This window comes from Amphiprion ocellaris, chromosome 11 (assembly GCF_022539595.1).
Source record: "Amphiprion ocellaris isolate individual 3 ecotype Okinawa chromosome 11, ASM2253959v1, whole genome shotgun sequence".
Classification (NCBI taxonomy): domain Eukaryota; kingdom Metazoa; phylum Chordata; class Actinopteri; family Pomacentridae; genus Amphiprion; species Amphiprion ocellaris.
In genome coordinates, this window is record NC_072776.1 from 11,207,337 (window position 1) to 11,232,090 (window position 24,754).

General features: G+C 40.1%; 3 protein-coding genes across 10 annotated transcripts in view; all 3 read right to left on the reverse strand.

Moving 5' to 3' along the window:
• fmnl2a (formin-like 2a) overlaps positions 1–6,665 on the reverse strand; it is a 54,241-nt gene extending 47,576 nt beyond the window's left edge. For 6 of the 7 annotated variants that reach the window (XM_023277402.3, XM_023277403.3, XM_055015108.1 and 3 more), the window contains exon 1: positions 6,022–6,665. In XM_023277402.3, the coding sequence (XP_023133170.2) occupies positions 6,022–6,135 (114 nt within the window). In that variant the 5' untranslated portion in view covers positions 6,136–6,665. The remainder of the gene's footprint in view (positions 1–6,021) is intronic. The other variant, XM_023277401.3, reaches the window with a different exon arrangement.
• Positions 6,666–13,712: 7,047 nt separating this feature from the next.
• Positions 13,713–18,554, reverse strand: sumo3b (small ubiquitin like modifier 3b). The gene is made up of 4 exons (XM_023277399.3): positions 18,402–18,554; positions 17,058–17,186; positions 16,813–16,884; positions 13,713–14,958 (listed from the first exon to the last, which is right to left on the reverse strand). Exons 1-4 carry the CDS (start codon positions 18,420–18,422, stop codon positions 14,893–14,895), a joined length of 288 nt encoding a protein of 95 aa, XP_023133167.1. The 5' UTR covers positions 18,423–18,554; the 3' UTR covers positions 13,713–14,892.
• A 726-nt stretch (positions 18,555–19,280) lies between these two features.
• pttg1ipb (PTTG1 interacting protein b) lies at positions 19,281–24,495 on the reverse strand. Of its 2 annotated transcripts, none has more exons than XR_002746533.3 (7): positions 24,327–24,495; positions 23,942–23,997; positions 23,724–23,832; positions 22,709–22,811; positions 20,859–20,939; positions 20,398–20,444; positions 19,281–19,925 (listed from the first exon to the last, which is right to left on the reverse strand). XR_002746533.3 is itself a non-coding variant. In XM_023277414.3 (7 exons), the coding sequence occupies exons 1-7, from the start codon at positions 24,427–24,429 to the stop codon at positions 19,882–19,884; spliced, it is 528 nt and encodes a 175-aa protein (XP_023133182.1). In that variant the 5' UTR covers positions 24,430–24,492; the 3' UTR covers positions 19,281–19,881. The 2 variants fall into 2 exon arrangements, 1 of the variants encoding a protein (XP_023133182.1); XM_023277414.3 differs by having other exon boundaries at positions 20,874–20,939; positions 24,327–24,492.
• Positions 24,496–24,754: the final 259 nt, after the last annotated feature.

Consider the following 24,754-nt stretch of genomic DNA (forward strand, 5'->3'; position numbering starts at 1 on the left):
GTCATTTGAACAACCAAAGTATTAGAGCGCAAATTACAGCTGAGGATGTGGTGTTGGACTGCATGTTAAAACTGTCTCTATGATTTCCTACATTTGGAACTGCAGATTTTGCACAAGTTCAGAGAAGGACAACAGATTTTAGCAACTACAAAATATGAAAGTCCTCTCAGATCCGCTTTCAGATCCACTTTACTCAACTACATAATGGTGGTGAATGAGGTGAAATCACTGTGACGATTCTGCAATTCACTCTAACATCAAACCATAACCACAGAAAATGCCCCGAAAACAATCTCAATGCCACAGGATAAAGCTTTGCCTCTCGCCACAACACATCACCTAGTTTGTCACAGTGACACAGACACGACAGGGCTCTGCTGGACTTTGTTACTGATAAAAACTCGACACCATGAGCATCAACTAATTCTTAAGAGTTCATAACAAAACGCCCACTCTTGTGCGGCAGTCTGGCCAAGCAGTCTCGCTTTATAGCGCAGCTGCCACTTTGGAGGCCGGACAGATCCTGACCATAATGCACTTCTGCACAGAGCTGTGACTCTCTCGCTCTTTTGTGTGAGCCTTAGACCGGTTCTGCTGGACAACACTGGCAATGGACTGCGACCCACATGAAAGAATGAAAGGGCCAGCCTTTTCCAGGCTTCATCGGCGTACACCTGCTCCGTACGCAGGAAGAACTACGGCAGAGTTAATTACAGCAACATAATTATGCCAGGTTAATGTTAAAACTGCCAGGAAATGCGTCTCTTTCTTACAACACAGTAGCTAGCTGGAATTCAACATTTCAGTCAAACAAAAATCTGTTTCCTTATTATTCTGTAACCAGACACTCTGTTAATTCAGCACCTGAAACAAAGGTCAAAACTGCTGTAACCTGGTGGGATCATACTGAAAGCCCACTGAAAGGTTTTAAGAATATTTTGAAGTCAATATATGTTTGCAGCATCTGCCACCCACACAGCCCAGCAGGAAGTGAAATCCCCAAATGTGCAGGAGTCAAAATTGAACTGAGAGCAACAATACTGATTGAAGCCTCAGTGGTTTCAGCTCAGCAGTGCCTGCAAACAGCCAGGAGACCTGTTCCCACATAATCAGCTGACCCTCTGCCAGCCAGGCAAGATGCCTCCGGGCTATGCTTCGGGGCTTCGAGCAGCACATTATCGCTTTACACCGCAGCACCTCACATCCCCTGTGAGAGGCTGCAAAGGCCAGAACACTGGCTGCCGGATCTCATTGCTCCCCAAGCATTTCATGCTCAACTCTGTTACGGCTAATTGGTGAGGGAGCATCCTGGGGATCCAACACAGCAGAAACGCACATGCACATACACAAGCACACAAACGTGGGTACGTGGGTTTGTGTGGTGGCCTCTCGCAGCCTGCCGGGTCTGGGTCCAGTGCCAGGCTCCGTCTTGGGCTCCCCACAGAATAAAGAGTGGCTCTGTTCCGTGGGCCTGATGCACAGGATTCAGCCACTGCTCACCCTCTGCGCCTCAGACAATACCCATTGTTCTGCTTTTTAATGAAGAAGAGTTGACATGGAAAAAACTAAAAGGTTAGCTTTGTCACTTCCTGGGTTCCATGAAGGCGTGCAGGAGATGGTACTGTTGTCACATGGCGGATGGCATGCTAACAGAGAGCCATAATTTACGGGTCACAACTATCTGACTTGATTTAATATCTTTAGTCTTCACATATGCAACAGATTAACGCAAAAAAAGACTCCACAAGCTAAGTATTACATTCACTTTTGTCGTACTATGGCCATATCAAGTAACACAATGCATTCATTTGGATACATGCAAATCCCAAATTCAGTCTGTTTCCTATGCACTAGGCTCAGCAAATAGTCCCTAACCGACCCTGTCTAGCATAAGGTGCTGAGCAGGTAGAGCACGGTGGTTTTATCAGAGTGGATTTTTGCTGAAAACAGCCGCCTGCTGGGGCTGAAAATGAGGTTGGTAGAAGCACTGGGACTAAACTGAAGTGTGTGAGCCATAAAACTAAAACAATTACATGAAAGTTTAAAAAAAAAAAAAAAAATAGTTCCATTAGGTTAGAGGGGACTGTGACATAATTCTCTGTCACCATGAGTGATGCTGTACACTTTGTACTTATTTGTACTCCATTGTTCATATCACACCATTGATTAATGAAACTTTAAATTTACCTTCAGCTTGAATTTTAAAAAACAATTCATTTATGTGAAGATTTGGAGCTCGAAGAAGCGTGCGGGTAAAAAGCACACCCACTCTGGAGTGGACCTGTCAAAGTGACAAATTAGACTTCAGTTAAGCATGAAGGCTACTCTTGTGATTAATCTGGGGAGTAGATTTCAGATGCAGTAGCTCCCAGCACAAATAACAGCAGCTCGCAGCGCTTCGGCAGCATTTAAACAAAGCAGCTTAGATGTAATCTGGGCAGACTATTGAGAAGAGCAGCAACAACAAGAGCTAAGCCTGTAGTCTCCCATATGGCATTTAAACAAGTACTGGCTGTAAACTTCTCTGCCTCCTTGACAGCAGTCATGATACTCAGTGAAGGCCCTGAGATTCAAGTGGACGCTATCCTGGATGTGGGTACAATTTAATTTGACATCAGCTCTGCGGTTAGCTGAGGCAGAGGAGCAGACACGAGGCCCGAGCTGCATTCCTGTTACAGTCATTTTCCTTTGGTTCAGTGTGAAGCATATAGGCTCCCAGATACTGTACATGTGACTCAGAGATGGATTGTAGTCATTTCACACGCTTTCAACCGCTGTGCACTTATCGACTGAAAGACAAAAAAGCGACTAAAAGCTCTGCTCACACCCTCTAACAGTTGTCTGAATCACACTGGATTGATTAGGCAATAAGTGCAGAGAAAGCTGATCTACTGGGACGGTGAGATGGGCAGCTATGAGAGAAGTTTACTGGGATAGCAGCGCTGTGTTGTACGGAGTAAACATTGTAAGGTTAGCTCATGATCATGTGCAACCCATCTGCAGGATACTCGTGTCACCAAAACTATGGCAAAAAAAAGAGAAGCACAGGCAAGCAAGAACGCTTCCAAGAGTAACTAAACACAGAACAGACACACAGAGAGCAGCCCCCAAACACGCAGTAAATCATTTACTGCAAAAAAAGTGAATTAATTCCTGCTTCAAGAAAAGAAATCTACCCTCCTTCAAATCACATGTGAATCAGACACCTCTATCATGGGAGGGGACTTCGATTGCTATTAGCCATTTCAAAGATCAGGCCTTGGCTCCGGGGATTCATGAGACTGAAACTTCAATGGGAGCTTTTCATTTAGTAGAAACTGCAGAGTCAGCTGGCAGTAAACCACTGGCACCGCAGCAGCACACAGTGATACCAAACACAACCTTATCCAAGAAAGGTGGGTTAAAATTTAACTCACTTTAACTTGAAAGGAGCTGAAGCCAGTTAAAATTTCACAGAGGTGTTAAGGTGACATCAATTGGAAATGCATATCATTTTCGCAAACTAAACTGCTAAACATGAGCAGAAATGAGATTATTCCAAGAAAAAGGCAAGCCAGTATGCAAGAAATGGTATTTACTAGTGGAGATTTCCTTTCCTTACTGTTCGTAAGTAACTTATAGTAAGCAGCATGTACTACAATGTGCATTTCTGTATATAAGAAAATGCTACTTTAATAAACTGCATTCTTCATTGAGTTTGACTTTTTTTCATTTGCAAATTTGCTAATAAAAAAAACTCCATTCAGTGCATCTGCAAAACTCCACAAGCTCCTGGAACATCTGACGCTCACTGAATAGTTTCATAGAACCCCATGGAGCCTATTTTTGTACATCACAGGGCCAATATTACTTGTACAGCTTTATAAATTCTTTCTGTAGCTTTATATTATACGTGCGGTTACACACAGATGTGGTCTGCTCAGATGATGGGAGTCATGAGTCAGTGTTTGAAAGGAGGCCTTTCACATCACACAGCGTGGAAATTCAAACACTGTATGTTCTTGATAAGAAATTTGGGCGACTGCTTGAATGTGGTTGCACAAGTCTTTAATCCAAATGGTTCCCTACTGTGATCCAGGACTTGCCTGTTGATCAAACCCATTAAGAGAGGCGGGTAAACAGACCTGCTGCTCTTTGACCAATATGCTGAGAATACGATAAGGAAAGAGTGGAGTATGAGACCCAAATACAGTGATTGATAAAGGAGCAAAACTGATTAATAAACCATTGTGGGTGTTTTAGGGACACGCAAATGATTAACAAGGAGGTAAATAGCCTGTTGATCAGCAGCCAAGCACACTTTAATATTGATTCATCGCCAACTTCTGATATGTTAGCATGCAAAGAGCACTGAGAGGTATCATCCTAATCATCTCAAACTCGAGTGAGGTCATCAGAGTCGACCGTCATCAGCCACATTACGGTTTAAATGGCAGTAAATAACAGTAAATGCAGTGATTATAGCACTAAATTCTCCTGATGCTGGAGGGCTTCCATCCCGCCAAGAGCCGAGGCATCACGCTGGCAGCGGGGAGGAGGAAGGGAGGGAGAGGGGGGGAGTTCCTGACGTGCTACGAGGATCGGCTTTTCTGACAGCCAGCCCAGGAAATCCTCCATTTGGACAGGTAGGTTTCTTTTCTGGGAGGCATAATAAGGATTGTAAACCAAACTGGACGGATCGTTTTCTCATTTACGGATGCACATCTGACGAGGGGGGGAACTCTCTGATGTGATGCTCAAAAAATAGAGGAAGTAGGTGACTCTGAACAGCAGATGTGATTAAGAAGAAGAGCCAAATCCCTGATCGGTGTGACGTCAAGCCTCTCTTACCCGTGAAGTCTGCTGGGATTCATCAGTGCCTGACAAGCAGCAATCACACCCCAACACGACACGGTGGCACACAATGATTCCACCTCAACTTGATCCGCTTTTTATAATGGGCTTACAGGCTAAAAAAAAAAAAAAAAAGAAAAAATCTTGCAGTGTCACAGGAAAATATAGCTTTATAATGAAACCTTTCCCCTCTCGTCTCCAAGACTAGTTTACAAACACGCAGCAGTAAGAACCGACTTGCTCAAAAAGTGAAAATCCTCCTCTGAAGCAGCCAGCAGTGTGTATACGAGAGCACTGGGCCAGGCAACAATCACGTTTGACCCACATTCTGCCAGCTCTCAGATTTCACCTCACTGTTCTGCCGTGCAGGTCTTTATTCACCGACTGGGGAGCGGTGTACTGGAAAGCGCCAAGTTATTTGTTATGCACAGTTGCGGTTTTGAATAATAAAATCCTGCAGCACACGAAAAGATGGGAAACAACAGGTTTGTGTGCACACATGTGACCAATCAAAACGTCTTATCATCATCCTCCGCAGCTCTTTAAAGTTTCTGCACTTTAAAGCCTTCAGGAGCAAAAACAAAACAAAACAAAACAGGAATGTTTAGACAGCATTTACTCCCAGGTAACATAATTGTTGACAGACTGTTGACACTTTATGATGTCACAGATGTTTCAAAGAGGGCAGGCATGCTGGGCAACTTCAGTAGTGAGCCAGTGTCTGGACTTGTAAAGTTAAGGATGAAAAAGATGGCAATAAAAGCAATAATTTGCCATGTTAAGACTGCAGGTGTTTGGAAATTTACAGAAGCAAGGAGAAGATCAGTCCCTTGGTGTTGTGTTTAGGGTCAAAAAATGTCATGCATTTCAGTATTCTGTGGGCGAAAGGTCATTTTAAACCAGACTTCTCAATGAGAAACTTGTTGTCATAAAGAAATAACAGATTTGCTGAAATGAACGTGTCTTTAAAGTGTTGGTACGATGCCACAGCAACAGATGCAGATCTCATGTACCTCGCTGAGACTTTTTTTTTTGTTCTTGATGCCCCTTTTTTTCCCCTTAACAACAAAGAAAGGATCGGGCGTGCTGGACAAACAGAGGTCCAACCTACACACAGCTGTCCCGTCCCAGGACGCAGGAGCATGGAGGGAACAAAGAGAAGACGCACCAAAAGTACTTTTTACTCACCAGAACGATTGCAAATCTCTCCTCCAGTTCACCTGGGTCCGGCATGGGCAGTTTCAGAGGCATGTTGTGTCCCCTGAAATCAGTGTGCTGGTCCATGCTCCCTGCGTTCCCCATGTTTCCTCTCAACTTTTTCCCCTTACTCCCCCCTCACTCCTTTCTTCGTCCACTTGAGGAAAAAAAAATCTCCGCACGGCGAGAAAAAAAAAGGAGAAAATATCCTCTTTTATTTGGTTGTCTCCTCTCGCAGACTCCTCACAGGTTTGTCCAGGTCACTTCTTCTTCTTCTTCTTCAAGATGAAACACATGTGAGGTGAAGAAGGTCCGAGCAGCAGCTTCGGCGGCGGCAGCAGCGGGTCTCCCGGTGAGACATTTTCACGGCGCAAATATTGAGAAACCTGGAAGCGAGACTCGGCGCGCACGGAGCTCTCCAAAGCTGTTATCCGTATCTTGCACAATTTCGGCTCCACTCCCAGCCGGTAGTAATGACGACGAGCATGATTCACGCTTATTGCAATCCCTCCGTCTGTCGGCGGTGACTGAGCGGAGCTGCTTCTCCTAATCCCCGCACTGCTGAGTTGAGCTGAGGAGGAGGAGGAGGAGGAGGAAGAGGAGGGGGTCCGCACACACTCTCATCCCTCCCCACAATGAGCTCTTTCAGGGGGAAGCCTCCCACTCCTTCTCGGGGCGTAGCTCCCAAAGCCGTAGCTAAGGAGATGATATTTTCTCTGTGTTGCATTGTGGTATTTTGAGTCCATTGTAGGAGGCAACAAACTTGGATCCATGCCGACCCCAACCCCTTAAAGTGGGCCCCTAAGCAAGGGCCCCCCTCTCCCATACAAGTGAGGCGCAAAGAGGGAGCTCCACATTAATTGCTCTATGTGTTTGAGCACATGTGCTGGTCACGATTCCAGCAGCTGATTTGTTGCATTTGTGCACAAGTTGCTCAAAGTTTATGAGTTTTTATGTGGCGCATGCTTGAAATGCAAAGTTCCACAAGGATGTGCAATAACAATAAGATGTTTCTTTAAAAGTATAAAAATTTAACAAGTGATGAATAATGAGAAGGTCGAGTTTGTGAAGTTAAAGTGCAGTGCATATTGTGTAAAAGTTGCAGTCCTGTGTGTGTGTGTGTGTGTGTGTGTGTACATATACACCGATCAGGCATAATATTATGACCACCTACCTAATATTGTGTTGGTCCCCTTTATGCTCATGGACACAGGACCTCTGGGTATGTCCTGTGGCACCAGTATGGTGGAAGTGAATTCTGTGGGTTCTGTAGGTTGCGGGGTGGGACCTACCTAGACCAGTCTTATCCTGGCACATCCCACAGATGCTCAATAAGATGTGGATGACTTGGGAAGGAGTGGAAAAGAGGAAGATCTCTTGGCAAGAGCTGTGGGATATGGAGACGTTTCGAGCAAGCTTCACCATCAAGGCGGCCTATGATATCCGACCATCACCCAAGAATCTCAACCAATGGTATGGTAAAGACCCTACATGCTCACTCTGCCTGACTCCAGCTACACTCAAACATATCTTAGTGGGCTGCAAGACCAGCCTCGCTCAAGGCCGTTACACCTGGAGGGATGACCAGGTGCTAAAGTGTCTGGCACTAGTGCTGGAAACGCAGCGTGTGTTAATGCCTTTCCACTCACGTCGACCCAATGGCAAGAAACAGCATTTGTCCAGGATGCTGAGGGTCCTCTTGGGTGGGCCCAGGATCTGGGCAATCAAGAGGGGCTTGTGATTGGAGGATGCTGGTAGACCTGGACCAAAAGCTCTGCTTCCCACCTGAGATCGCATCCACCAACCTGTGACCAGACCTGGTGCTATGGTCAGCTTCGCTTAGACACGTCTACAACATCGAACTCACAGTGCCCTGGGATAGCTCAGTAGAGAAAACCAATGAGCGCAAGAAGCTGAGATATATGGAGCTTGCCGCTGATGCAAAACAGCGAGGCTGGAAGGTGAGGGTCTGACCAGTCGAAGTAGGCTGCAGAGGATTAGTAGCCACCTCAACATCCAGGCTTCTCCAGGAGATGGGAGTACCGGCAGGAGATCAAGGACCTCTCAGTGGCTGTGGATGAAGAGAAAGGACTCCACCTGAGCCTTGAGGTGAGTAGTTGGCATCTAGGGGGTGAACCTGGAACACTGTGAATCTCTGCTGAACCCTCTGGAGGTGTCGTGAGCCTATCAGCGAAATACTGATGAAGGAGGGCACCCACTTGATAACCCAGAGGATGCCCTCACTCACTTGATCATCCCACAGAGTCAACATTTGAGGCTGCTTCAGTTACTTTTGTTTGAAATTAAGTTTACAGGGGAAGGGACTAAATTCAATGTGCACTGTGAAAGATTTATTTGAGTTGCAATTGAAGTAAAGTGCTGTTTCAAATGAATTCCACTTATCCTTCTGCTTTGGTGATGGCAGTTTACTTTTGTGGATTTTATCAACTTGAAATTACACTTTGTTCCCTTAAACCACAAAAGTGCAACTCAACTACCATTGTATTTGAGCAGAATTACAGAGTAAAGAGAAGGGAAGAAGGGTAAATCTAATGATTACATTTTACGTTTGTGTGAAGTGAATAATTAAGCTGGAAACAAACAAGTTGGCTTTCCCTAAAATGAAGTTGTAGCAACATTCATTTGAGAGTAAATCTAACTTAAACCACTGGCTTTAAGATTACTTCCTAATGTAATCTGGATTACATTCATTTAGTTACATGTTATTCATTAAAGCAATTCATATGAACAATTTTTATTTTTCAATGTGGTTTGCGCTGTCTTGACACACAGCACATTTTAATTGTGAATGGGTTCTTCGAGCAACAACGCAAGAGTCTTGGCAGAGTTTTAACTCTCAAACAATGCAAGCTGACAAGTCTGCTGACATTCTACTTGTGTCAAGTCACCATTATTTATAGAACACATTTGAAACAACAGCCATTGAGCCAAAGTGATTTCCAATAGAGAAATAACATAGGTGTTGCAAATTTACCTATAAGTTTGAATATTAAGGTGAAGACCCTGCAGTGTTATTTATGTTAGGAATTTAGCTGAGCAACCTTTGCGGTCCTACAAAATTATACACGGAAAACTCAAGAAATTCAGATATTCCCTTTTAGCAAGCATGTCTGCAACAGTAGAGAAGCAGAACTCCCTTTTAATAAGAATAGACCTCCGGCAGAACCAGGCTCAGGGAGGACAGCCATCTGCCTCGACAGGTTGGGGTGAGGGTAAACTACAGTTTTACTATACCGTTTTTGCTAATCTATTTTCATATTGCTGCTTCATGAATTTCAATACTCTCCAGCCTGAAAACTAGAATTACTTATGGTTCTGTTTCATGTGTCCCACCAGCTTGCACAATAGGAAGACCCTGAAACTGACAAAATGCAACGTAAATTCCAATGGATCACTGTATTTACAGATCCTGTACAATTTACAGGAGACTGCTTCTAAGCTTTTAGTTTAGCTCAGTGCAGTAAATGTGAAAGTTTTAAGTTCACCTGACACAAATTAACTGTGTCCCATGACCCTCATCTCACTGGAAATGTCTGTCAGTTCAACATAACTTTTTTAAACACACAATGAAATTGTGTTTTTAGAGCAGAAAATTCCATGCAGTTTTCCCCAATGTTTTTTTTTAAATTATGTGTACTAGAAATTAAGTTGCTGAAGTTGTCATAATTTTACATTAAGACAGCAGATTTGTTTAATGTAAAGTCAATGCAAAGTATTCGTGTTAGTAAGAAAATGACTTCATGTAAACAAAAGCATTTTTGAGTTCAATCGATTATAATAATCTATAATGTGTGTGATTGGGCTTCATGGATGACTCTAGAACACTCAGAAAATACAACTGAATGTTAGACACTGTGTTTTAAGATCTTTAGAGAATTCCTGAGTGACAGCAGTCAGTCAAAAAGATCCAGAATCACTGCACATTGACCACTGCTTCAACTTGTTTTCATTTTTTTAATGAAAACTGCCAATATTCAGCGTATAACTCCAAACACAGTTGTTGCTTATTTTCCCCCCTCAACATCATCAACATGGGTTACAATGAAATCTGATCTGGTCAGGGTGGGGACCACATTACGCACAAGAGGATGACATCAACACTCTGGAGATAGTCCAGAGGTTCTCCAGATGCACAGTGGTTTCATTCAGGCTGCTGGACTGATTCCATCAGGGAGGGTGTCACATCTGAGGTTCGCTGGCTGGACACATTGAGGATGCAGCTGACTGACCTCATACGATCGTTACGTGTTCCGAGTAAAGTTGAGTTGCCCTGGTTGAGGACCCTTCCCCATGTTGTGTATGTTATGTACTGTGTACCACATGTTTATCCATTGAATGGGTTTAATTCACTTACACCGTGGTCCACATTCTGGCGTTCTTTCAAATTCGATAACATATCAAGGATGCTTACTATAGAAGACCTAATAAATTGGAATTCAGCCATTAAGAGATATGAGATATATGGAACCGTGATGGTTTGATTTCTTTATAGTACAAATTAAGCTTTAGATCAATGAGAGTTTTGTACTTGGATCAAGCATTTGAGCTATAATGAAGACAGATGGAGAGCATGCTCGCTATGATATGGAACATAAATGTTATTAAACTGTTATGCATCTCACAAAATTGTATAAAGATCCAATCATTCAATTATATTGATTTTATGTTTAATTATAACTAAACCATACTGTCAAAGGGATTTTTGACATATTAGCAGATCATCTATATGTGATGTCATACAATATACAGTGAATAAGCGAATGATAAGAAAATAAGGAAGAATCTCTGGTGTTTATGTAGTATTTCGGACCATGGCCAGGGTAACCTAGGAGGGAAACTTGGCTGTAGGGTATTTACTCTGCACACATGGACAGTATTTCTATACTGGAAATCTACATGGCTCCATGTTTCCTGTGCGGTAATCACAAACTAATTCAGAAATAAGCACCATTTTAGGCTTGGTATTCCAGTCTTAAGCTGGAGTTTTACCATCTTTAAGGCAGTGACACGATCAGGTAGTAGAACAAAACCTATAGCTGGCCACTGTCCTGTCAGAAGTAAGATAAACTATGCTTTAGTAATACACATATAGACAAATTTACATATCCTTGTGGGTTATTGCCAATAACCAGTTGCCATGAAGTGAAACTAAAACTATTTAGGTCGCAGTTGGCAATGTTTCATTCACCAAAAGATTTAAAGTTGTTATACAATGATATCATTCATATATAGAATCTTGTGTTACTTATTACTGCCATCATAAACTAACATTTGTTATGTATATTTTTGCTTCGTAATATGAAAATAATTCCCCCCTTTTCTAGTGTGTGACTGTGTAGCTGGACTCAGTAGTCCACCTATTCTGTTGAATAATAAATAAACACTCCTTACTCTACATGCGAGCACATGACACAAGCAAGACAATGACTAAAACAATGACGATGACACAAAGTGTGTCTCCATTAACTGCAGTGTCAAACAAATGAGGTTGTGTGCTGAATCACAAGCGTTCCTGACACGGCTGATGGTGACACAGCAACAAATAAGCTCCAATAAGGGATTCTTGCCTGTTACAGTAAATGTTTTTATGTGCTTTCTGCATCTTAAGTTTTTGATCTGCAGTAGGTATAAAGCATAATTGTCTCCACATGGTTTCATTTTTACTCATTGCCCTTTCCTGCAATCTCAGATTCAATCAGTTTTCAGAACGTATGAGGAAGATGTCGAGTGGAAAGTAGAAGTAGGAATGAGGTAGTAGAGATGGTGACACCCTCCACATACTGGATCCTCACTTTAAATACAGTGGGGCCCTTTGACATATATAAAGAACTGAATTTGTCACATTTCCCGTCAAGTTGTCAAACTTAACAGATATTTATAGTTGCCCTTTAGTACCTTTCCTGACATGATGTTTGCCCTCTGACATGGATGAGTTACTCAGTTTGTCATGTTTCCTCCAGGTTGTCACCTTTGATAGATGTTTATTTTAATACTATTTGCAGTTTTATCCCTGTAACTTTCAGACACATTGATGTCCTTCGTTTTCCAGCAGGGTTTTAGGGATGTGGACACTGAGTCAGGCAACTCGTCTTGGATTTATCATCTAAAAGATTTTAAACCCAGTTTAACCAATTATTCAAAAAGAACTGTAGACCCGGTTTACACTGAATATATCTGTTTGCCTCACCTCTTTTCACACTTTAACCCTCGTGTTGTTCTGCGGGTCAAACTGACCCATTTTAAAGTTTGAAAATGTGGGAAAAAATGTATTTTCACGGTGAAACTTCTGATGTCCACATTTTCAACATTTTTGGAAAATCTTTGAACATTTTTTGGTGGAAAAAAAGAATGTTAAAAATGTTTCTTAAGAACATTCAAAAAAAAATCAACCAAAATCCAGCGAATTTTGCTGGATTTTGGTTGATTTTTATGTGAATGTTCTTAAAGGAAATATTAGAAGTTTTACTGATATATATGTAGTCACTTTAGATATTTTTAGGATTTTTTGGAAGATTTTCACTCATTTTTTTGAAAATGTTTACTAAGATTTTCTTGCCAAATTTGGGGGGGATTTTTTTTTTTAAAAAAATAAAACTTTTAAGGGAAACTTTTAATGAATTATTAGAATTTTCTCCATGAAGGTTTTGCAAATTTTCAGAAATTTGGGGATTTTTTTTGCAGAATTTTTGGATTTTTTTCAGACAAGGAAACAATATTTTTTGGTACCCGTAAATGAAGACACAGTAGTGCCGAAACATGTCCTTTTTGCTCAAAAAAATTAATTAAGCAGTGTGTTTGAGCCCTTTTTAGTACTATAGATATGAGCAAGACGTATTCTGAAGATAATTAAAAGAAGCTTTCTCCTAAAGTATGTTGTAATCACTTTTATGAGTGCAACACAACATGCTGTTTTCTTCCAAGAGCCTGTGCATTAGACACCAGCGGGAGTCTGAATGTATGGGCGGAGGGGGCACCTTGCAGCTGCATTTCTGAGAGATCTGCGGAAATATGACCAGCTTCAGATGTCTCCACGAGGAATTACAAAATGCAAAGGAGTTGCCAAAAATAAAGGCAGCACAATCAGACCACTGTGTGGGAAGCCTCACAGGGAGTTCACTTGGTCACTCAATTTAGTAACATCTGTGAAACCAAGTTCTCCTAAACAAGAGGAGGCTCATGAGCAACAAACATGTCTTTGTATATTAATTGAAGAACAGGAGAATTCAGAGATTGAAGCGAGGAGCAATGCAGATGCAGCAGAGTGAGCTGTCTGCATCTTCAGAATAATGGTGCCCTCTAATGTCTGCTAAGTATATTGCCTCTGCTGGATCAGGCTGCTATTTCAAGCACAAGACAAAGTTCCTCAAATCTTTTCCAGGGAGGCTATAATTGTGTTCTAGGACTTCACATCTGCAATCGAGGATTTTCCATGAGCTCCCATGATAACACAAAATCAGCGGCCAGAATATTTATTTGCACGTCTGGTTTCATGAGAACCACAGATCAAACCACCACCAAGAATATGCAATGACACTCCCGTCACTGGTCCTCCCTTTTTTAATGATGTATGTAAATATTTTAAAACATCTGCCTCGCTTTGTTAAAGTATTAATTTTACAGCAGTTTCACATGAATGGAAGCTAATATGTGATTCAAGAGGCTGAGTATCAAACTATATTTATTGTATACAGTATAGGGACAACAAATAATGTACAAATCAAAATAGAAAAATGGAATATCTGCCAATGTCGCCGTGCAAAATCTAAAACGTTAATTCTTAAAAATGCAGGTGGACATTCTTATACAAGAAAATTTCTACCAACACACAAGCATCAAACAAAGAACAAGCTGATAATGTTTGGATAGACTTTTTACAAACTTATTCAAATTGGCAACACAGCATGTATGTATAGACTGAAATATTTCACTTTAGATGAGACGCTTTCTGAACTGGTAAAGATTATATGTTTTTTTCTAAGGTCCTAAAAAGGTATAAAGAAGTCAATTTACATATGTTTGCCCCCTGTTTAACAATATGAAGCAGTGAGTTACAGACACCTTTACATCTACATTTTTATATTAACCAAACCCTTTTTATAAAAGAACGGTTTACATGTAGGATTTTTGGTCCAGAAACCTTCCCATACTTTATTTACCATTCACTTAAATCTGCTTTTGAGGGTAAGAGTATTGAGGTAAATCATTCATATGGATCTTCCCAAGCACAAACATGTCTCTTGTTAAAGGTAAATGGGGAATGGACCCCTCAAATTCTCTTGAATGGTCCTCTAAAAAAACAATACAAACCAGAAAAAAAACTACCAGTTACATGAACAATATGTTGTAATGTCTTTCCCATCTACAGACAGATTACTACTGTCTCCAGTCCAGCACTGCTCCTCACATAACCCTACCAAGTATATGATTTAAAATAGCTATGCCCATTGTGAATTTTGATGCTTACAACAATCTGGAAAACTTAAAAAGTGAAAATAAACATTAAATTGTCATGTACTTCAGCTTATGATTTATGAGACATGCAGGAGGTCATCTCAACACCACAGTGGGTTCTTTTTCATTACAGGCCATATCCGATTTGAGACATTTCCCTGCCTTGGACAATTGGAAATCATCCATTTATGTGAATAAAACGTGTTTTAAAAGTTACCCTGCATCTCAAAGAGAAGATTTGGCCCCCAATGAAAACCTTTTTGTTGGAAATCATCATGACATTTAGCCAAGCACAGTGGAAGAAAAAAAAAGTGTTAAGGAGAAACAGAAAAAAAACAAATACATGAGAAAGAAATGGTGTTGGTGTTCTTCCAAGACTTCACATCCCACTTAAGAATGGACTCCTCCTGTCTGTTGCTGAAATACATCAATAGTGTCCTCATCCTCCATCTCCAGCTGTAACAACAAACAAATTCACACATTAGTCATTTTCAGAACACAGAAATAAAAAATAAAACTAAATTTCTCTAATGCTTAGTTTGTATTGAACCCTACTAATAATTTGGGAGCAACAGAAATTGAAAAAGAACTGTCAACGGCTCAGTATGTTTGTTATTTCTTCATCTTTCTTCAGTAGATTCTCATGTTGCTATTGCATATAGGCAAATTTCCTCAATGGCTTTGAGTGCCGAAAGATAATAAATCTTTGTATTTCTCAAACTAGGCAATAAAAGAAACATTGTGCGATAAAATAACCATTAATAGAATTGAAACCATCTTGAATTTACTTAATATAAAACTTATTTAAACTCCATTAACTTGTTTTTTTTTTTTTAAATACATCAACATTGAAAAGGCAATGGAAACACTAAAGTTCATAAACCATTTCTAATATAACAGCACAAGCATTTGTTTCCTTTACTGATGTGGACAAAGTTATCACTGGTGTAATGAGTTGATGAAAAGAAAAAAATCTGAGACTGAGTTTGTCAGGGGCACTAATGAGAATGCCAATAAGATCCCTAGAGGTGAGGTGAGAGATAGCTTTTAAGCACAAGTCAAAAAAAAAAAAAACCAAAAAAACAAGTGATGAGTTCCAATTTCCTGTGAGATCAAAGCCATCATACTGAATCTAGGTGTTATTCGAGCATCATCACAAAATCCCACAAGTGATCTCAACAACTAAGCCCAGGAGCACAAAATGTGGGATAAAAACAGCAGTGTCCAGGTGAAAAAAGGTTGATATCAACCTACCTACACAGAAAGAAAAAGGTGCAAGGGGAGGTGACATCTCTCACAGCCCTGCAGTACATATTGTGAACACTGCAATTGTTACTATGCTAGAACAAACTACAGAAGTGGGTTGTGTAGAATACTAGTTCTATTTCTGTGAATATCTGTCAGGTGCTATAGAACAGGCTAAAAAAAAAGCCAGAGACATTGTTTCTTCAATAAAACTGATGGAGATGAGGTTTAAATAGTCCCAAACAACCCTCAATTTCACTATCATAAATCAAATGAAGCAACAATGAAAAGATTTAAACATTACTCATTTATACTAAACTATTTTTCTAATTGAATATCATTGTTTTTTTCAGTGATTGGAGCAAGCAGCTGGCTCTGTATATTCAGTAACGTCTCAAATCACGCGTTAGCAACCTCATTGAATGCAAACAAACAAGTTGACAGTAATTAAGATGCAGCTACGTGCTGGGTTCGAGTTATGTCAGAGGTCATAAATTTCTATTTTTAACAAAGTCCATGTCACAGCGTTCCAATGCTCACAACACCAGATGCAGCTCAACAGTCATCATGACTGACAGCGAGACACTTGTTTTCTTACAGCAGGGAGCATGTCGATATGTACAAAATCAGGACAGCTCAACTGCATACATCAACACAATAAACGAAGACAAATAACAGATGCGTATTTGAGGCTGTCACGTATTATTGCCAACCAGTTTCTTTTGGACATTGTGAACAATAGTAAACTAAGTACCATTAACTTTACATGAATCATACAGCAGAATGTTTACTAATGTAGTCTAGAAATGTTCAGCTTGTGTGGGAGCTGCTGTATTGAACAACACCACAGCATCTACTACTTGGTAAAATGGAGATTCACAGAAGTACAATTGAAAGCGGCATTAAAGCTGTATGACCATTCTTAATTTCATTGGGAATTTTATGCCAAAATGAAGAAATAAATGCAAATATTATTGTGCGTCTCTTGAACGCTACACAATAACTGTGCAACAGATGAGACTAAATGAGGTTTTAGTACAGCGTGATATGTTGTGTGTCACCAACCTGTGCAGGTGTGTCTGTTTCATTAATTGGCTGTCCATCAAACCTAAACCTTATCTGACGAATTGACAAACCCTGTAAAAAAAAAACAAAAACAAAAAAACAGAAAGAAAGGGCATTTTACTGAGATTCTGTATCCACCTAACCATTGGCAAAACAATATAATGATCACCATAATGGAAGTAATGAGCTCAGAAGTCCACCATCACCACAGTGAATGTGTAGTTTATATTCCAGCATGAACTTACCTGTCTTTCGCAGTACGCCTTCATTAGTTTGCTGAGTGGAGTGTGCCTTTTGATTTTGAACTGTACGACTGACCCATCCTGACCAGCTACCTTGAGGTTAATGTGGTCGTTCTCCGTCTTCACTCCCTCCTGCAACAAAAAGCATCATCAGCAGAGGCAACATACATGTGTCAAAAATGACCGTCTGCCAAAGCCTGTTGGGAGTTTTATATAAAAGCTGCATAGCCCAGTCTTTACTAGTCTACAGCTACCTTGATCTGGATCAGACATAGCCTGGAAACGCACAGAACTTATGTCTGTGGTAATCACAAAAGCGTGTTTTAATCAAACTTCAGCATTTTTTTAACCAATTATTCATGAGCAAACAACGGTTTGTGGCTAAAGTTTAATCTGACATTACATTTAGAATGGTTATAGGCATTATTAGAGTATTGTTTCTGATGTTCAGGCTGAATTTGCTTGGTATATCCAATACCCTTGTTTAGATTACAACTAAATTATTTAAATAAACATAGAAGTTATCTCTTTTTCAGTCACCATATGGACTACAAGCTTTAAAATATAGCCCTCATGAATAATATTAAGCCATTTTGATTAAGCTAATATTTCTGGGGCTACAGTCACTTTTTAGCAAGTGGACACCTGCATTATGAGGTGAACTGGCCCTTTAAAGCTAATTCACCCGGTTAAAACGACTGGATTGGTTATAATCCAGTGCACAGAGCAGGTAAAATAACGCAGAACCACGAGGATAATTAGCCTCACGGACTGCAGTCAGTTTTTCGCAGACGATCACTTTTTAGCAGAACACCGGTAACCGGTAGTATAACATCAATTAGTAAAATACAACAGCAGCTAACTGAAGCTAGCTACTAAGTGGAGAAATTAGCGTCCTGTGGAGGCGGGTTTATCCATCCAAAATTCTACAAACATACATACTCCTTTAGGTTCTCCCGGTGGTTAGCTTCGCAAGCTAGTCCAGTGTTAAACTGGCGCAGAAAGCCACAATGGCGCAAATGATAGGAAAAACACAAATCATTCATTTCACAGGTAATCTCTGATGCCGACATTAGCAAACATAGTTTAACTGAAGGTTAAACCAATGAGTTGCGACAGCAAATGTTGGCTATGTATAACCAATACAGACATACAAGTGTGCGCCTAAAGCCAAAATATCCGCAAATCGTTCCACCTTTGTTTCCGTCTACCCGCTCAAATGGGGAGACTGTAGCCTGGGAGCAGGGCTAGCTTAGCACACCAGGCTAACGTTAACCTGCAACTGACATCATTAGCGCCTAAAGGCGACCATAACGAGGTGTATCTCGGTCCAAACACGGTACTGACCTTTGGCTTTTCTTCAGACATTCTGCGGTGTTCTCAGGTGTTTGTTAGTAGCGTGGAGGCAGGCTGTGGATGGTGAAGCGGGTTACCAGCTCCTCCGGCTCTCTGGTTTGGTAGAGGAGCGCGCACTGAAATTTAAAATGTAATTCGACCAAAACGGTCACGTGTTCCACTTTTCATCGGGGCCGCGGATACGTGAGCGTGTAAGATCGTTTGCGCGCTCCCGTGATATAGGTCAAACAAAAGGGCCCTTCTGCTGAGCAACCCATTAGTTCAGGCCTCAGAGGCTTTCAATCAAACTGATGAAGCAGATAGGTGGTTAATTAATTCATTGCTTGCTTTTATCTTACCATAATAAAAACTGTTATATGGTCCATTCTCACATGCACCTATCACAAATTGAAATGATTTTGGGATAAGCCACATCAAATAATATAAATGCTTTATGTTGCAACATCCAGACCTTTGCAGCTATATTTTATTGAAAATAGAGACTTTATGAAATATGTTTGCATTCATGTGTGCAGCATAGAGCATCTGCAACTAATGAAAAATATACCATTTCATGTATTAGATGTGACCTGAGTGTTTACAAGATGATTTCCTCCATGTGGAAGTGCCCTGAAATCCAAATATTCTTAACGAAAGAGTCAGAGTTATGCCGTGGATGTCTTTAGAAGACTGTAGCATATCAGCAGTTTTTCCTCCATCATTAAAGGTCTGAGCCAGAAGGTCATGATGACTAAATAACATGAGGAACTGAAACAGGCACGAGATTGAGATTCAGGAAAGATTGCTTCATATGCCATGTGTGAAACAGCTAGAAAAGTGCTTCCACAATACCAGGGATGCAGAAACACAGTTATAATAATTTATCATTCATTAAATTTTGAAATTAATTTGTTTTTAATTGCTGCACAAAATTCAGTCGATCCACATGCAGTTTCAGTGCACACATTTTTTTTAATCCAATACAGTTATGAAACTAAATCTTATATTTATCAAAAGCTAAAACTGGAAACAAGTAAAAATCTGTTACATTAACATCTTATAGAAAAAAAAATACACATTGATCTTTAGACATCAATGACAGTAAAAGAGTGTGCATTGCAAATGTAATATAAAAGTGAATGTGCTAAGTTATGAAAGAAGCATCAAAGCCTTGATCAGTTTGTTCAAACTAATACAAGATGTTGGGATAGTGGTGAATGATGTCTTCATCCTGATGCAGTTTTGTGTATGGACAGAAAACAATATTGGGTTATAAATCCAGTCAAGGCCGGAAAAATATTAATCCTGAAAACCGAAGAGAGCTGTATGTATTTATAAAAAAGAGACATTAGGTAAAGATAGTTTTTTGCAAACACCGTCACATCTAAATCAATCTGGATAATCACAGTTTATCATAAGCTACTGGTACGCTGCGTCTCACTGTTACTGGCATCAATAAGATCACTTGAAGGAACCGTTGCTGAGGTTCTTCCTAATGATCGTCCATACGGGCATACGGATTATCCTTTGCCAGGCCTGAAAAGAACAACAAGAGAACAAATATTGTGATCAATAAAACTGAGAGGAATTAAGAAAAATAAATTATTCAGGTGAGTTTGCATACATTTTAGATCACTGGTTAAAAGCAACTAACATATTTCCAAAATCCATGTAAACAAAGAATCAGAGGTAAATACAATTGGATTTAGATTTTAACCAGTAGATGTCACTGTTGGATAATTTTGTCCCATCTTGCTTATTTCCTTTGAGTTCTTTAGACTTTTTACTGTTGTGCCCTTTTCTCTTCTGCTTGCATTTCATTATTTTTGATCTCATTTTTTGTATCTTATCTGTCCTCAACCCGGGTTTGTGTCACAGTTCTTATTCATTTTGCAGCTGTCTGACCACTGTGCATGTAAACTGAGCATTGTCAAAACAAGCCTCTTTGATATTACAAATGCACATTTATTAACCCACTCAAACTACACAAACAAGAAATGAGTCTCACCATATTTCTGTCTGATTTCATCATGCCTCAGCTGCATTTCTGTTCTCCTGAGGGGCACAAACAAAAGACAAATTGTTAGACAACAGAGAACACTGGCAGCACTCACGCCTACACTGTTTGAATTATGGCTTCAGGATCAACACAAAGTACGGCTTTGATGTGGTGAAAATATCTACCAATATCTACCACCATTTCACTTTCGTCAAACAAAAGCCATGTGCTTTGTATATTTACATTTATTTTTAACAATTCTAAGCCAAAATAATGCACATTTAACAAACAATCTGCATAATGGATGAATTAATTAATGAGTGAATACAGTCAAAAACATGCAGGGTGGGAGAGACCGTCCCCCAGCGCCCGTCTGTGTTAGATGATGGGTATTGTTATAATGACAGCAACAAACTATGAAGGAATTACATTTGTTTTCTGGGTTTAATTGTCTCTTGTCAGACACCTACTCAACAGCCATTCACCTCGCTTTCTGACGGGCCTTCCTCGCTCGAGTCTGTCGCTCCGCTTTTGCATCTTCCTTCCTGTTCCTACAATAGATGGATTTGCATTTACATCAATATTCATCACAGCTATGTTTTTGGCACAAAAATTCTTACATTGCAAGGCACAAAGTGGGAGGTGCGCTGATTTTAGCCTAATACCTGGTCATGGCATGCGACTCCTCCCGGTGTGGACGACCCCAATTGGAGGCGTTTTCCACAATGGTCAGTGCCATGCCATGTCTCCCTACTGTCAGTGGTGGGAGTGTGTGTCTGTGGGCATGTGTGTGTCTGTGTATGTATGGGTGTGTGTGTGTATGTATGTGTGTGTGGACATGTGTACGTGTGCGTGCTCCTGCAGTTGTGTGCATATATGTATATATGGAGGGAGGGAGGGAGGGACGGGTTTTCTTGTTTTTAATGTTTTTAATGTTGTAAAGCACTTTGCGTTGCATTTTTAACTGTATGAAAAGTGCTATATAAATAAAGTTTGATTTGATTTGATTTGATTTGATAATACATTTAAACAATACAGTGCACTGAAATTGAATGCAGTTCAATAATCTGGCTCCTATTCACATAAAAACTCAAATTAAATTCCCTTCTTTCTCACTTTATATACACATTTAGTGGCACATAACCCAGACACTGGATAAACCACACCGACAATTTGGATCTTAAAGTTTAAAAACCTTTTAATATAATTTCAGCATAATCCACTCCAATAAAATTTATGACAGGACTCCAGAGAGAGAAACCCTATTAATGTCTCTTTGGAGAACATGTGTGTGCTTTTCCAATGGGAAAACCTAACATTACAAGACTGATTAATGTGTACCGGACCATTGAAGAGTTTTTTTATATCTGTTTCATTCAGGTGAGGCTGTGTGGAGGCTTAAAATAAAACATAGAGGATTAAGATCAACAGGACAACACACTACGGATGACATTTAGTGACCAATTTCAAACCAAATTTTATGAATTTCTGGACACAGCCTCATTAACTGCACATATACCAACAGCCACTGTCATATTTGCTCTTGCAATATGGGGTATTGATGTAATTTATGAATAATCTTAAACTGAATTTCCTGCAATTTGTAATTGCTACATATTCTTTTACTAGTTTATATAATTGTTTTCTAATGATGATAAGTGATTGTGGTTTTAAGGTCATGTTTGCATGATTGTCTGCTCCTCATAGTGCTGATATTACTGAAGGAGAACAGTTCATGATAAATGCAGCCATTATTTTTCTCTTCAGTAGACAGATTTGAGGAATAAGTGCCTCAGATTAGGATACTGTGACCTTGTAGATATTAAGATACTGAGGTTAAAAACTTTTTTTTTAAGTGTCTCCTGGATAGACCATCTTTCTGACACTGGCTTAAAGGATTTTCATTTCGTTCAGTACAACCTTAATAAAAAGAATTTATCACCCGGATTTCAAATATGCTCTACACTTTACAGTCAACATCCACACAAGACGTACTTAAGGTAGGATTATCAATAATCAGTGCATGAAATGGAAATGGAAATAGTTTACATTTACTATTCTACAAACTAAAAATGAAGAATGTTGCCTCTCTTCTAAATTTACCATTATTAGAAGGCCATGGAGCACATCCTAATAAAAAGGGCAAAGATATTGCCACAAATTCTGGCAGGCTTTTGGAGATAGCGGTATCAGCCTGGCTTGACAGAATAACAACCCATTGTGTCCCCTCCTCCTCCTCCTCCTCCTCCTCCTCCTCCTCCTCCTGCACCAGTGTTGAACCACATTTCACAGCCAGCACTTGGTGTGACTTAATGCTCACCCCATTCGTTCACACTTGCAGCAGCAGAAGCAGCAAACCAGAATGGCAATGATGATGACACCGGCCAGCACCGACATGGTGATGATCAATATCTGGAAGTTGACTGCAAATCAAATGCAGAAACACAAAGAGATGTTTCAAAAAAAAGGACCCTGATCATGACATTCGCTTACATGAGTATCATTGTAGGTGAACTACTGAACTACTTGGTGTTTGGGATCCTGGTAGACTGGGAAATGTCACTCATTTAGAGGTTGGTTATGGTTTATCTACAGACAATACGCACCAAAATTAGCGACTGAATTATTATTCAGCCTTAGGACTAGTATTTAAGCAGGAGTGCCTTGTAATCAATAATTATTTTTGTTATGAAATAATCTAACACATTTTTTTCTATAGATTTTCTGATTGTTTGACCTCTAAAATGTTAGAAAATAGTGATAAATGCTAATGTGAAAAGCAGAAAATCATTACAACCAAGAAGCTGTAACTAGACAATAACAATTACACCATTAACCCTCCTGTTGTCCTCATTTACGGGCACCAAGAAATATTGTTCCCTTGTCTGGAAAAAAATCCCAAAATTCAGCAAAAAATTACCAAAATTTATGAAAATTTTCAAAACCTTCAGGAAGAAAATTCCAATAATTCTTTAAAAGTTTCCAATAAAAGTTTTTACTTAAAATTCGCTGGATTTGTTTTTTTTTTTCTGAATGTTCTTAAAGAAACATTTTCTTTTAACATTTCTTTTTTCCACCAAAAACATTTCCCAAAAATGTTGAAAATGTGGAAGTTTTCACTGTGAAAATAATTTTTTTTCCCACATTTTCAAACTTTAAAACAGATCAATTTGACCCGCAGGACGACACGAGGATTAATTGATCATCAAACCAGCTGCAGCTTAAGTTTTACCACATGTTTATACCTGAAACTCTGATGTACACACATCTCACATCTGAACACTTGCTGGGTTTTTTATGATTTGACATTAATGGTTATATTTGGCCAGTCTTACCCCAGCACACCCCCCATCGTGCATCATTCAGGGGACAAAGACTGTTGGGGGGCAGGATGTTCCTCACTGGGTAGTCAACGCATCGCTCGGTCGACGTGCACCACAAACACTGCAACAAAAACAGCCACAAACTGAGTGTCTTGTCTTTGGTGTTTATGGCAGCACAGCAGTCACACAGCTGGGAACAGATGCAGTAACTGTATTCATCTGGAACTTACTGTCACATTCTGCAGGCATTCAGAGCAACTGCGGTTGGATCTGTCAGCACAAGGAACTGAAACAGAGAAGTGCATGAATGTATTTGTAAGAAATGAAATGAAATCACAACAAAAGTTTGTCCACAGTCAGTACAGATTCTTGTAACAATAGAGTTAACAGTGACAGAGGACACACAAGAGAAAACTAGTGTCAAGTTTGTTTACTGTGATATAAAACAAATGTGTATTTAGAAACTCAACAGGAGAGACACGATGGTTCTGTTCGCCTCCATAATTACTGTAAATCCATTTGGCTGATGTCATGTGACAGCCTCCTGATCGGACTGTGGCAGAACTAAACAAAGCTCAGCAGTTCAAAGAAGAAAAAAAAGATCAGAAATCTTACCCGGAGCTGGAGCAGGAGTCGATGACTGCGCTTCTGTAGCGAGAATAAAAACGCAGAAAATCAGGACAAAAACAGAGACGGACGCCGCGTAAACTGTGGACATGGTGACACGAAAGAAAAGCCCCACGGCTGCGTGGAGGAGAAGTTAGTGTGTGGAGCCACAGTGAAGGCTGGACCTTTAGGTTACGAGGGGTGACGTCAGGAACTCCTGACGCTGGTGTCATGAAAAAGCTGCAGAGTGAAGCATCTTCACCGACAATTATCTTTTATTACTGACAAAAATGCACGAACAGTAAATAAAAACAACGCAATGCACTTTACAACATTTGATATTGCTCATATTTCCTCCGCTAGTTTGTTCTTATTTTGCAGATTCATCTTAATAACTCAAAATATAGTCAGCAAATAAATGGGTCAATATATAACTG